The following is a 13,662-nucleotide window of genomic DNA, read 5'->3' as shown; positions in this document are numbered from 1 at the left end:
TCTATGTGTCTACTTTCCAGGGACACCAACCATTTGATCATACCTATCATATTGAGTGAGTTATGGCCGTTTTCGTAAAGTAGGACGAATCTGTCCGAGAATCTGATTTTAGCAAAACAGTCAACTTCGACGGAATGTTGTGAATAGCTCCTGAGGAACCAGAACGTGTGTAATATACGGTTGGAAAGCTAAATGAGTCTAGTTTCCAAAACCGTTTACGGTTCGTTCATATGTATTTCCTAGAGAAAGTTACGACTGTTCTAGTAATTGAAGGTCATGTTGCGCGGAAATCTGATTTCCTGCACGAACTTATGTTTTGAGTTCACAAGCAACCTTCTCCTCAAGATCTAAGTGTAAAAGATCATTTGAGGACAATACGGCATGATTTAGTTAATCATTGCCCAATACCACATTTGAAGACATGTTAAAAAGCATTGACATGCTAAGTTGTTGAAACTTCCGTGATTAGTAAGAATCAGGAAAAGCCCTATGATTGATGTAAAGATCAGGGGGAGGTGCGAACTTCAGGGGGAGTCTAGCACATACATACATGTCACTATCAAATGTGAAGGGTGCGTTGTACTCTTTTTCTCCTACGATCAAGGTTCAGTTTTTCTCCCACAGGGTTTTTGTGACTTGACGAGGTTTTTGACGAGGCAACAGATCAGCACCATCGGCATATCAGCGCGCGGCACAAGGGGGAGTGTTCTAGGATATTCTCTACCTGTGTGCCTTGGCCTTATGCCAATAGGATATGTAGTTAGACTAGATCTATGTATTCATATCCTTACCATATTGGTATTGTGTAATTCCCTATATAAAGGGCTCCTATCAATGAATAAGATGATTCTCTTGCTATCTCTTTGTCTCTACACTTTATTCTTCATCACATTCTTATTTTTACAAACAATCGTTAGACAAGTCATTTTAATCCATAATTGTTGGATGTTGAAGTTCTTTCTAAAGCTGTAAAGTTTTGGATTTAAGCAGTTTCTTAATGTTATTCACCAAAAACCGATGTTGGAGCATAGTTTGATGTTGAATCTAAGGAATCTACTGCATAAATAGATAGATACCTTTGGTAGCTCATATAACAAGAAAAAATAGTAGGTTCAGTTTCAAATTGGAGAGACACCATATGAATGATTAAAATCGATGAATTTATTAGACATGCAGAGAGCTCTCAATACATGAATAGCTAATATTGCATTGTCTATTTACACATTATGCACAATTTGTTAGATTATCAAAGCTAAAATCAAACATATTTAGTTCATTTCAGTTATTTAGTTTGATTGGTTTATTCTTTCAGACATGTCTATGAGCTTTGATCTGGCAAAACCCTTTATGGCTTTATCCTAAACAAACTTAATTTTCAAACTAACAAACTCACAAGCAGAAGAAAACAGTTCACATAAACTAACTCTCAAGTCTCAACTGTACGAATTTTTGACCAAACAAAATTGACTCTTTTGACTTGAATCAGGCAGAAATCTTTCTGAAAGACTGAAACTGATTCGATTACGGCAAGATATTGTGACTACAAATCCGGATCGCTTACGTTTCAAGAAGGCACCCAAATAAGGAAGGAAAATAACAAAGTGGCTAAAATTGATTCGAAAAACAGATAAAATCACTACAAGGGACAAACATTTTTGAACGATTTTCAGTGCATGATTCTGCAACATATATAGGTTTTACCTTATTACAAATCACCTCCGAAGATCCTTCTCTTCCTCACAATCTCACCAAACTTTGCCTCTTTCGCGTTCGTTTTATATTTATACGAGTCATTAATCTCTAACCTCTCTTTCCTAAATCCTCTCACAATGTCTACCACTCTCCCTCCTCTTCTTCAACCTTGACGGCCTCCACCGTTTTGTAAACACAACTCAAAAGGACAGGATGGCCTCCTCCCCGACAACCCGCCACCGTCTGGCCGGCCTCCTGTCTTCCCCCTTCTTCCTCTTCTTCCTCCTCTTCCACTACCACATCGCTGCCGCGGAAAGCATCCGCTTGGCCGGCATCATCCGGAAGCCTACTCCGGATGTTGCCAACATCTTCCGAGAGGCCCCGGCTTTTCGGAACGGAGACTCCTGCAGCGACGAGGAGAGGATCCACATTGCCATGACATTGGACTCCAACTACTTAAGGGGCACAATGGCCGCCGTGCTTTCCATCCTCCAGCACTCCACGTGCCCGGAGATGGTCGAGTTCCACTTCCTCTCGGCCAGGTTCGAGCCCGACGTACTCTCCAACATCAAGGCCACCTTCCCCTATCTCAAATTCAACGTCTACCGATTCGATTCCAACAAGGTACGTGGTAAGATATCCAAGTCCATACGCCAAGCCCTAGACCAGCCATTGAACTACGCCAGAATATACCTAGCTGACATCATCCCATCGGACGTGAAGAGGGTTTTGTACCTAGATTCAGACCTCGTGGTGGTCGATGACGTGGCGAAGCTATGGAAGGTTGACTTGCAAGGCAAGGTATTGGCTGCACCGGAGTATTGTCACGCGAATTTCACACCCTACTTTACCAACGTGTTTTGGTCCGACCCGGAGCTTTCGAGAACTTTCCAGGGCCGAAAGCCGTGCTATTTCAACACAGGGGTGATGGTGGTGGATGTGGAGAGGTGGAGACAAGGTGGCTACACTAAGAAAATGGAGGAGTGGATGAAGGTGCAGAAGCATAAGAGGATTTACCACCTAGGGTCATTGCCGCCGTTTTTGTTGGTTTTGGCGGGAGATATTACGGCTGTGGATCACAGGTGGAACCAACACGGGCTCGGTGGCGACAATCTAGAAGGAAAGTGTAGGAGCTTGCATCCTGGTCCTATTAGCCTGCTTCATTGGAGTGGGAAAGGAAAACCCTGGTTGAGGTTAGATTCGAGAAAGCCTTGCACCGTTGATCATCTATGGGCACCTTATGATCTCTATCGTTCTTCTGCTCATTATTTCGAAGAATGATGAGACCCTAAAGTTGTTGATGGTGATGATCAAATGGATCAAAATGAGGGAATGGGGATAATTAAGGGAGTTTGAAAAGAGGAAGAAGATGAAAATGGTTAAAAATGGGTATGTGCATGCCTTTACCTTGTTATAATTTTGTTTAGTGATTCTTCTTTGGACCGATTAATTTGTAAAGGGGAGAAAACAAAAAGAAAAATTGGGTGGGAACTAATTTGGTTTGGTTTGAGATGGTTAATTAGATGGAGGGTATGATTATTCTTTGTTCCACAAGCTAGGGTGTAAAGAAGAAAGGGCTAATTTGTATTGTTGTTAATGGTTATGGGCATACATACTTCTAGAGGAGTGTTTTAGTGGCATAGTTTACGCAAAGGAGGAAGAGAGACTACATATATTATTTGAGTGCTGTTGTTTTTCTTCTCTTGTTGGTTCTTGTATATAGAATAGATTTGATTGCCGGAATCCTCTCAATTAGCTGAGATTACTGGAAGAAATCGACTTATTTGATAATTTCGACTTGCATTACAAGTTAGGGTTTATCTACTAAAACTGTGGAGAAAGAATCACGAAAGTGATTGCGCTTATATCTAGGGACTATACTATTACCATTAATCCATTACCAAACACACTGCGCATGTACGTAGTGATCAACATTTTCACTCAGAATGACAGAATCCCATATATATGTTTTAAGATTAATTTGCACCAAGATGAGAGTCGATCAACCAAGATTTGACACACTTGCATCGTAAAAACGCTTGCAAGGAAGTCAACAAACGATTTCAACCAACAAACGATCTAGATTAATATATTCGAGAGAGACCGAGATGCTGCAACAAGGGACTGGCTTGTGATAGTACTACTGCTTTTCCTTTGCTTCTTCTGTCACCTCTCATGGCAGAAAACAAAACAAAAAAAACTTATAGATCGAGGCTAGCAAAGAATAGGAGAGAAGACCAAAGATTACTTATTGTCAATTTACAGTTACAATGTACGAAGAGCGTCTCGACATAGAGTACGTACAGAAGCCGGTTTTGAAATAAAACGACAATGACGGTTATGGTTGAGCTTGAAAGGCTTAAGGCTTCAACCCTATGCCGAGAAAAAAAAAAGAACAATGATACTTTAGGCATGCAGCTGGAGTGTTATGGTGGAAGCTGCAGGGCTTTGGAATGTTGTGGTACAGTAGTAACTAGTTTAATCGAGGAACTAGTGTTGGCCACCGCCACCATGGGAGCACAAATTGAAAGGATCTTAACGGAAAAGTACTTGATGATGAAAACTTGAGAGATTTCAGTTGCCGTCAATGTACGAATATTGCACATTAGAAACCACTCCATTGCTCGAACCTTGAGGCTTTGGATGAGGGCTGGTTATCGTTACGTGCTTAACAAGGCTTCTCGCAATGACGCTGTTCAGGATGAAGGTGATGAGCCTGTGGCAAATGCCAAGAGGCTGCCATTGTTTCCTCTTCTCCTGCATGGTCGCTTATAGTCTCAGATTAAGCAAATGAAGCAATCTATGCTAGTAAGACAAATGAGTTTGGTGATTTAAACAAAGTGTTGGGAGTGTTAAGATGGAGAACGGGAACATGATATAATTGGATATCTGACCATGCTTGCAAATGTGGTAACCAAAAGTAAGAATGTGACTTTAACTAACAAGATATAATATAATCTAGTGATGAATTCAGTCGTTCTTTCTTATCGATCACCAGCTTTGGTGGGAAACAAAAGGAAGCAACTTGTCAAATAGTGAGGGTTTGGCCCTCTTCACACATTGTCAAATAGAGTCGAGTGTGATGCTAAGATTCATTATAAATCTAATTTCAGTACCTGCATCATTATCTGTTATAAGTCTGGATCACACAACTGTTGTTATGTTTTTGTTTTTGTTTTTGTTTTTATTTTTATTTTTCAGATAAGACCATCCAAATCTCTTCAGTCTGACCAAGTTCCTCATTGATCATAACATGAAAAAACCACAAACCATATATGAGAATAAAATTTGAAATTGAGACGTCATATGATTTTCTCATATCATAACATAGAGGCTAAAATGTCCTAGGTAGCTCATCAAGGCTTTGGCTTCTTCTCATAGCTTCCTTTCTACTCCGAATGAATTCGTCTGATTTTTCATTTATATTTGGTGCAACAGAAAAAAGTGGTCTTGTTCGCCTCAAAGTAGGACGCTTTGAACTCTCATCTTCTTCACCCACCATTGCTAGTGTAGCATCTTCTTTGCTCATTAGCATTATTCCTTTCTTCTTATTGTCCTTCTCTTTCTCCAACCCCGCTACATGTGCAATGCTTAAACTCCTTTTCGGGTCCTTAGCTTGCGATACGCTTGTGAAAATTGGTTTCACCTCTTCTAAACTCCTACTCGAAGAAAATTTGTGGCTACCAGCAGCATTACTCATCTTTGAATCATCATCATCTATTTGCTTGTAGTGAACTTGGATCTCAAAACCTGAATTGTCGTCTGGTGTATGCTGAGCCTGTTGAAGGTAGACGCTTTCAACTCCGTTAGGCCTGTTTGGGACTAGGGGTTGTTGGTCTTCCATAGAAACCACTCCATTGCTCGAACCTTGAGGCTTTGGATGAGGGCTGGTTATGGTTTCGTGCTTAACAAGGCTTCTTGCAATGATGCTGTTCAGGATGAAGGCGATGAGCCTGTGGCAAATGCCAAGAGGCTGCCATTGTTTCCTCTTCTCCTGCATAATCGCTTATAGATTCAGATGAAGCAAATGAAGCAATATATTGCTAGTAAGAACAATGAACTTAATTGGTGATTTAAACGAAGTGTTGGAGTGTTAAGATGGAGAAACGGGAACATGATATAATTGGATATCTGATTCCATGCTTGCAAATGTGGTAATCAAAAGCAAGATATGTGACTTTAATTAACTTACAAGATATAAGATGAGTGATGAATTCAGTTCTTTCTCATCGATCACCAGCTTTGGTGGGAAGCAAGAGGAATCAACTTGCAAGGATATCAAAGGGAAAGTCATGAGTTGATACCAAGCATCGGGAGAGAGAGCACGAATTTTACTTTGCTTCAAGTGAATTTTATTCTGAAACAACATCTAGCATAATTGCCAACATCAAGTAATTGACCCTGCAAAAAGGTAATTTGCCCCTGCAGGGTGACCATTTCATAAAGTTATAAACCTGTAAAGAACTAAGATAGAGTATTATTTGGATATCAAACTACACTATTTTCTTGTAATGTAATTTTTCTCTTATAAGTTATAATTACGAGCGACAATCGTCAAGTATTGTTTATTTGTTCGAAAAACTGGTCATGAATTAGAGAATTGTGACAAATCGACGTTTGCATCTTCAAGTTGATTATTCGACATCATTGGTGACGGTGGTGGTGCGGGAAATCGTGAATCCAAAGTGGTCGGTTTTGGCCAAAAAGACCTAAGTTGGTTCCACTGACCGGTGAACATGATCGATAAAAACTCTTATTTTCTTAATGTACTTGTGGGGTGGCTTGGGCCTAAATCCAAATAATTTACCCGAGCCCAATTTCCGACCCGACATTGACCCGCCACCAAACACTGATACACACTTCGCACCAAAAAAAATAAAGAGCTTCTGTTAATTTCTACTTCCCCATTTTTCTGGTAATTTTCACTCTCTGCTTCCCCCAAAAATCCTCCATGAATTTCTTCAAGTCCGTATTCGCCGACGAGCCCGATCCCCCAAACCCCGACTCCGAATCCGAATCCGAATCCGCCTCCCCCCGGACCCAAGATCCAGATCCGAAGCCCCAACCAGATCCCAACCCATCCCCCATCGGCGGGTGGAACTTCGGCGATCTGATCAAAACCATCGCCACCAAATCCGAGACCGTCATCGAAACCTACCGCCGCGACCTGCAGGAGTTCGGGTCGGGTCTCAAGAAAGAGATCGAGGTCGCCCAGGGGTCGTTAGAAACAGTCGGCACCAAAATCGATGAGCTCGGCAACACCGTCCTCCAAGGAACGGCCCAGATCATCTCTCAGAACATCCTTTCCCCTGACCACGAGTCCGACTCGTCCGATTCCAACGCCCCGGGCTACACCTCGCAGCGGAGCTTGAATTCCAAGCGGTACAGCCGCTTCGAGTCTCAGGTCCGAGCGATCCAGGGTGACGTCAGCACCTACTGTGAGGAGCCGGAGGATGCGGAGGAGTATGGGCGGTGGAAGGTAGGGTTTGTGTTGGAGGAGAAGAGGGAGGAGATTGAGGAGCTGCTGGAGGAGAATGGAGCGATGGAGAGTATTTACAAGAGGGTTGCGCCGAATGTGGTTGATGATGAGACGTTTTGGGGTAGGTATTATTTTAGGGTTTATAAGCTGAAACAGGCTGAGGATGTGAGGGCTAATTTGGTGAAAAGAGCGATTTCGGTGGAGGAGGATGAGGAATTGAGCTGGGATGTTGATGATGATGAGTATGATGAGAGTGGGAGCAATGTGGTTGCGAAATCGAGTTTAGGAAAGAGCAGTGATGTGGCAGCTGAAGATGTGAAAGAGGAGTGGAAGAGTGATGATCAGGTTGGAGGTGAGGGCTCCTCGAAAGTGGGAGAGGTGAGCAGTGTTCCCGAAGAGGCTAATGTGACAGCGGATACGGAGTCTGTTAGCAAAGATTCGGAGCAAAAGGTTGTCAAGGAAGAGAGTCCTGCTGAGGAATTGCAAGGTGGAGTTGATAATGAGAAGAAAGAAAGTGCTGTGGAGTCGAGTGGTGTTAAAGAGTCGGAGAAGGAAGTGAATGTAGCAGGGGACTCTGAGGTGCCATCAAAATCTGATGAGGAGAAGAAAGTGGATGTAGAAGAGGATTATGGGAAGAAAGACTTGCCATCAAAATCTGATGATAAAGCAGCTATAGAGGTGAAGAGTGAGGCTCCTGCATCTAGCAAAGAGAGTGGTGTATCAGCTGCTTCTGTCCGGCCGTCAGCAGAATCTGAAGAGGAAGACCTTGGCTGGGATGAGATTGAGGATCTTAGCAGCATTGATGAAAAGAAAGCAAACCCTGGTACAAGTGGTGGAATTGCTAATAGAGCTGAGCTGCAGAAGCGGCTCAGCACTGCTGAAGAAGATGAAGACTTGAGCTGGGATATAGATGATGATGATGAGCCCGCCAAAGCTTGATAGCAAATAATTTCATGTTCTTTGTTCTCATATTAGTGCACCCCAATCTCTGTATTACCCCATATCTGTTTCTCGAGTAATTGTGTCATATGTAATGGGGAACTTTTCTTTCTTTCTTTTTCTTTCAGATGATTTGAAATGCAAAGATGGTAAGTTGAACCAGCTTTCTGTACAAAATTGTTACCATTCCTTAGTTTGTGACCATTACCAAGTATTCTTATAAAAAATTGGTTGCTTTCTCTCGAATTTATAGCTGTACGGTACTTGCTGTTATGCCAGCCTCTTTCTAAATCCTAGTTTGATTAACCACAGCTTCAGCCTTCTTCTGATATTGATGACATTGGTTGTTTTCTTCTTGTTAAATGAGAGAATCATTCTGCGAATTCTGGTGTTCCCCGTCTCATTCTCGGTACGAAATATGGAGTGTCTGCAGTTCAATGTTGACCACCCTTTGAATGTGGTATGGCCCCGTATGGATAACTGAATTTTCAATCGAGAGCTGTACCAAAATGCAGATGCAGCGAGCTATAGCAGATAGACGGAACAACAGATGTCTACGGCACCAAACTACTCAACCATGTGTGTTCTCAGTTTCCATACGTTTGCCATTTCCACAAGTATGAGGAAGTTCTGGTGCAACAGCGTGGTTTGTTATACCTAACCCCGAGCCTTTGGTGCCATCATCGTACAGTGCAAACTGTATGCAAATGCCCCACACTTGAAAACGATGCAGATTGCCTCTCAGAGTCATTTACCCTTTCAACTCACTTGTATTCTTTTTTCTGTTCATAAGAATTTCTGAATGTCACCATTCTGCAGAACCAGTACAGATCATACAGTACAGCTTTCAAAACGAGTCACGGGATCAACACTAAAAGGCGTGGAACACAAGGACTTCCCAAGGTCACTTGAAGGGTACTAATATCGGAACTGTATGAACTGACAATAAAATTAGAGGCTGAGGCTTCTCTCATAGAAAATTGAAACTTCAAGTAATTCACATATCCTGGATAAATAGGGAAGAAAGATATACTTGGTTAAGAAAATTGATATATAATTTGTTTATAAAAAACTAACATAACCCCAATACAAAATTCAGCACTTAAACTAATTCACACTCCACAACTTGATAAGCTCAACTACCTCTGAAGCACTACCATGGCTGGCATCCAAAATAAAAGTACTGTGACTCCCTTTAAACCTATTCTTACTCAAGAAAGAAAGAGGAAAATTTTGAAATTTGAAACATTCTTCTAACAGCACCTAGGCCTGTTTGTACAACAAGAAAAACTCCTGCAGAACTTGGAAGTAAATATGAATACTATCTTCGCTGATTCATATCATTTTCAACCCAGGGCTGCCTGTGACTAACTTGACACCAATGATCTTCCTTAAACAGTGATGCCTGGCTCAGAAGTGGACTCCACTACATGTGTCACGGCTGGGGAAGGGAGTGCCATAAGCCGCCCTTTTTGGGCGCGAGGTGGAAGATGTTTTGCTGGTTTTCTTGATCCCACAGTCCACGGCAAGAAAACTCCAGTCCCACTTTGAGGAAGTTTTCGAGGGCTCAATACCATAGGACGAACTGGGGCTAACATGACCACTGGAGCACGGAGGACACCCCATTTTGGCATTACATCCATTGCCTCGTAGCCATTAGGTGCTCCATCTGGAGCTGCATATGGGCTCATAACTCCAGGCTGCCATACAGTCATGGCACCATTCTGTGTTGGACTTTGTGGTGACGACTGATATTGGTTAGAGTCTACTCGGACTCTAAAGAATGTGATGCTGATCCTCTTGTTCGGAGATGGACACATGACGTGCCTTGCCATGTCAGCACTGTTTCCCCTCATAACTAGGAGTGACCTGCAGAGTGAATGATCAATGTTAATGAGTTGATTATTCCCAAAAGAAATCAGAATAAGTAGATAAGATTATAAGAACTAGGACTGCATACCCTTCCTTCAAAGAGAGGGTCAGCGGCCCCTTGTAGTTCCCATCAGAATCAGTCACAAGGGTGCGCCCGTAAGCCATTGTGGATTCAGAGAGGAGAAGAGTCGAGATTGGCTGATCCAAATGTGGTGGTTTCAGGAATGGCTGCGAATATTCTCCCTGCACAAAAACTAATCATGAATTCCGAGTTTCTGTGTTGCACTCAAATTCAAATTACATAACAAGACACATAACACAAACCCATGGTGTGAAGCGCCCTCTTTGCAGCTATGTGCTAGACTGCTAGTAAACAATAACAGAGGAGGTAACATGATAATGCAGCGAAACAGTGAATACCTCCTCAAAGAAGTTGATGATGCAACCATTAGGTCGTTTGTACTCTGGGATTAGGTTCCACAGTACAAGGTGATCGATCACATCATGGAGAAGAGCCGGAATTGGCCCAATGTTGCCTAAAGATAAAAGGTCAAGTGAATTTAAAGTTAGTGCCTAGTCACAACTGCCTGAAATGCAAAGTTGATTTAAATTTTGGATCCCAAACTGGATAAATTGATAGTTTGAATCTTACTTGCAGCTTCCTCTTTGACCTGTCCAAATATTGGAATTCCAAACTGAATTAGCTCTCTCCTGTTTCCCTTAATTTGCTTGTTGAACAAAATAAAGGTCTCGCCTGTATACAACAAGCTATATAGAATCAGATTCTTTGCAGAAAAAAATAATTAATCAAAGTTTAGGGTACAGAAAGCTTAGATGGTCTTATCTAGAACAGCATTAGTTAAACATTAATATAAACTCAGTTGAATTATAACAAGGGTGAAGTTAAAAGATAAGGTGATGGACTTACCTGAGAGCTCTCCATTCAGACCAGCCGTGCGGAGTTCATTTGCAAAGTCAGTCAATTTAGAGAGCTCAGAGTCGGTAAATATTTCCTCATATAGCTTTAAGCCTTTCACAACATTAACCTGCCATGTAACATCTATCGATCAGTCATGGCTACTTGTATCTCTTTCACATAATAAATCAAAGAATCAAGTTTCCTTCGACCTTCTGTATAGAAGCTGGATAATGGAAAAAGAACTCACCATATGCCCTTTGACTGACTCCTTTGCTGAGAAACCTTTTGTCAACTTGATCTGGGCACGACGTGCCTCACAGTCATCATGGTTAGAACATATCTCAGTGATCAATGAATTGAGCACTTCTTGAGAACCTGCACTCACATCAAACAGATGAACAAATTAATAGCTTATCAGACAAGTATAAATGATAAATGCCACAGTTGAGACAAAAAAGACTAGAAATTTGATCAACTTGTATACTTCCGGCGTCAATTAGACTCTAAGAGGCCGGCATTTTTATACTTATGTCGACTATAGCACAAAACTGATGCAAGTTTTTATCATATCAATAAACATCACAATATTTATGACGTCCAATATCTGTAAGTTGATCACACAAGCTGCAACTAGGAAAAAGAAGTTACGAAGCCAAAGCAAAAGTAGTTGTAGTAGTAGTAGGATCTCCACTAACACAAAGGAAGCTACTACAAAAATGAGTTCTAAAGTAGATGCTCAAAACTGCTTAAGATAATGGGGAAGCCATCTCCTTGTTACCACAATATCATTTCATCATCTCTTATCCTTTGTTATTCATTTCTACTATCATTCAAACCAATCAACCGACTCATTTCAAACATTTTATCTATCACGGGTTTTCGTCGCATTATACATAACTACGAGTGTATGAGTCTATCGTTCATTACGTGATCCGCAACCATTTTTGTCGTAGTTAATAGCATCAAGAGTTGACTGACTGGCTCTAGTAATGTTGTTCATCTCATAGCTAGATCCTACAATTCGCAGCATATCTGAATCAATGGGGATTACGTCACTTTCCGGTCACTACATAACTAATAACTGTACCTTGTTACTTTATTCCAAATAGAACAACCAACTTTAAGCTTTGTAACAAAAAGCTGTCACTAGTCACCACGCACCCAAACAGACACGACGGCAAAACAAACAAAACACCCAACACAGTAAAGCAATGACACTAGTAGTCCTCTGTTGCCTCCATATCCGAATCTTCCTTCGGCTCCCCCCAGCCCAACTCGGTAATATCAACCGAGTCAACCAACACCGAGTCACCCCAGCTTCCGATGTTGGAACGACCACCCCATCTTTTTGTCAAAACCCTTCCACCCTTTAGTCCTGTACCTACCAACGCACCCCGTGACGTCAACCATAAAAGGGACGGCTCTCATGGACCGCCGCCTACAATTAAAAAATCAAAGGCACGCCTCTCGAGTCATTATTGCATCAAACGGATGCTTCAAACCTCATTCGCTGACACACCAAAACTAACTGTGACATCGAGTACAGCCAAACTTTCCTCCCCCGCACCACCTCGATTTTCCCAAACCCCCCTTAAACCTCGCGACAATTAAAAATCAAATAAATAAATAAGATTTACTCTCTCATGCCAAAACAACAGTACAATTTTATTACTGAGGTAAAACTGAGAAACGTCATCTCTCGCTATCTAACAGAACGTTGAATTCAAAGGTAGAGAAAATTGGTAACGGGGTATTGAATCTAGGATCTGGTGGAGAAAAACATGTTTTCATTTTTTCTTCCTTCAAAAATAAGAAAAAAAATAGGACGGAAAAGGTAGCCTGCCTGTGTTTCTATATGAATTTAAAATAATAAAATCTTTTCGCAGTCAGGGAAATTAATCAAAATAAATGCTTTTAAATTTTCTCTGGTACCCAACAGAGGAAAAGTTTTCTCCAGATTCCAGACCACTCTCTCTTCCATTTTTTCTCACCAACCAAACCGGACCTAAACTTCAGAAAATCAAACGCCGGAGATAGGGTTCTGATCAAACAACTGAAATCGAAAAAGTTCGAATCTTAGTTTAGTGCTACAAAATCTGGCTCCTCACTCATTCAGTTATGGTAATATTGGTAAAATCCACCGTAAAATTAGCAAATATATATCCAAAATAAATTACAGTCCAGAACTGAGTAGTAGTCATAAAAAGAAAACGGATTGTAAGGGAACCAGATCGCTTACCTGAGTCAGTGATATCACTTTCCGGCGAACCGTCTTCTTCAGTGACCTCATCGGCGGCGACCTCATTTGCATTACTTTCATCCACCTTCTCGTCCTCCACACACGACTTCGCCCCTTCGCTGCTCTTGCAATTGTCCTCCGCCTCAAAAACGTCGCCGTTCTCGTGGTGGCTATCCCGCTCCGCCGCCATCTTGGCCCCGAGGTTTCGGAGCTCCACCATCACGTCAGCTATGGAGTGGTACTTCTGCATCTGGAGCACCGGGATCCAATTCATCCTCCTCCGGTGTATCGCGGCGAACACGGCGCTGTACTCGGCGCCTCCTCCGCTGAGCTGAGTCAGGTGGCCGCAGAGAGCGTCGATGATCGCGTTGGCAGCCGCGAACTCGCCGCGGTACCAACCGATTATCGCGTCCTTGGCCACCGAGTCGGGGACTGGCATCATTGCGGGTCCCATCGCTGGAGGAGGACTGCAGCCTCCATCGGCCGGCGGCAACGCAGCTGGCCCAACCGCCATCGCCATGT

General features: G+C 42.2%; 3 protein-coding genes across 4 annotated transcripts; 2 read left to right on the top strand and 1 right to left on the bottom strand.

Moving 5' to 3' along the window:
• The first annotated feature begins 1,905 nt into the window (after positions 1-1,905).
• Positions 1,906-2,973, top strand: LOC101293658 (probable galacturonosyltransferase-like 4-like). The gene has a single exon (XM_004292557.1). The coding sequence runs from the start codon at positions 1,906-1,908 to the stop codon at positions 2,971-2,973; it is 1,068 nt and encodes a 355-aa protein (XP_004292605.1).
• A 3,605-nt stretch (positions 2,974-6,578) lies between these two features.
• LOC101299544 lies at positions 6,579-8,686 on the top strand. 2 transcript variants are annotated; one of them, XM_004290639.1, is made up of 2 exons: positions 6,579-7,505; positions 7,659-8,686. In XM_004290639.1, exons 1-2 carry the CDS (start codon positions 6,644-6,646, stop codon positions 8,108-8,110), a joined length of 1,314 nt encoding a protein of 437 aa, XP_004290687.1. In that variant the 5' UTR covers positions 6,579-6,643; the 3' UTR covers positions 8,111-8,686. The 2 variants fall into 2 exon arrangements, with proteins under 2 accessions (XP_004290687.1, XP_004290686.1); XM_004290638.1 differs by having other exon boundaries at positions 6,579-8,686.
• Positions 8,687-9,163: 477 nt separating this feature from the next.
• Positions 9,164-13,332, bottom strand: LOC101299256. Its single transcript, XM_004290637.1, has 7 exons — positions 13,141-13,332; positions 11,149-11,276; positions 10,911-11,028; positions 10,635-10,736; positions 10,403-10,518; positions 10,071-10,225; positions 9,164-9,979 (listed from the first exon to the last, which is right to left on the bottom strand). Exons 1-7 carry the CDS (start codon positions 13,328-13,330, stop codon positions 9,502-9,504), a joined length of 1,287 nt encoding a protein of 428 aa, XP_004290685.1. The 5' UTR covers positions 13,331-13,332; the 3' UTR covers positions 9,164-9,501.
• Between the last annotated feature and the right edge of the window lie 330 nt (positions 13,333-13,662).

This window comes from Fragaria vesca, linkage group LG2 (genome assembly GCF_000184155.1).
Source record: "Fragaria vesca subsp. vesca linkage group LG2, FraVesHawaii_1.0, whole genome shotgun sequence".
NCBI lineage: Eukaryota > Viridiplantae > Streptophyta > Magnoliopsida > Rosales > Rosaceae > Fragaria > Fragaria vesca.
The sequence above is the reverse complement of the archived record's forward strand: the minus strand, read 5'-3'. Positions and strand labels throughout refer to the sequence as shown.

Coding starts and splice junctions, on each gene's coding strand:
- LOC101299256 (XM_004290637.1), bottom strand. CDS start 13,330: ATGGCGGCGGAGCGGGATAGCCACCACGAGAACGGCGACGTTTTTGAG. Junction 11,277..13,140: donor AAGTGATATCACTGACTCAG/GTAAGCGATCTG, acceptor ATGTGAGTGCAG/GTTCTCAAGAAGTGCTCAAT. Junction 9,980..10,070: donor ACCCTCTCTTTGAAGGAAGG/GTATGCAGTCCT, acceptor TTCACTCTGCAG/GTCACTCCTAGTTATGAGGG.
- LOC101293658 (XM_004292557.1), top strand. CDS start 1,906: ATGGCCTCCTCCCCGACAACCCGCCACCGTCTGGCCGGCCTCCTGTCT.
- LOC101299544 (XM_004290638.1), top strand. CDS start 6,644: ATGAATTTCTTCAAGTCCGTATTCGCCGACGAGCCCGATCCCCCAAAC.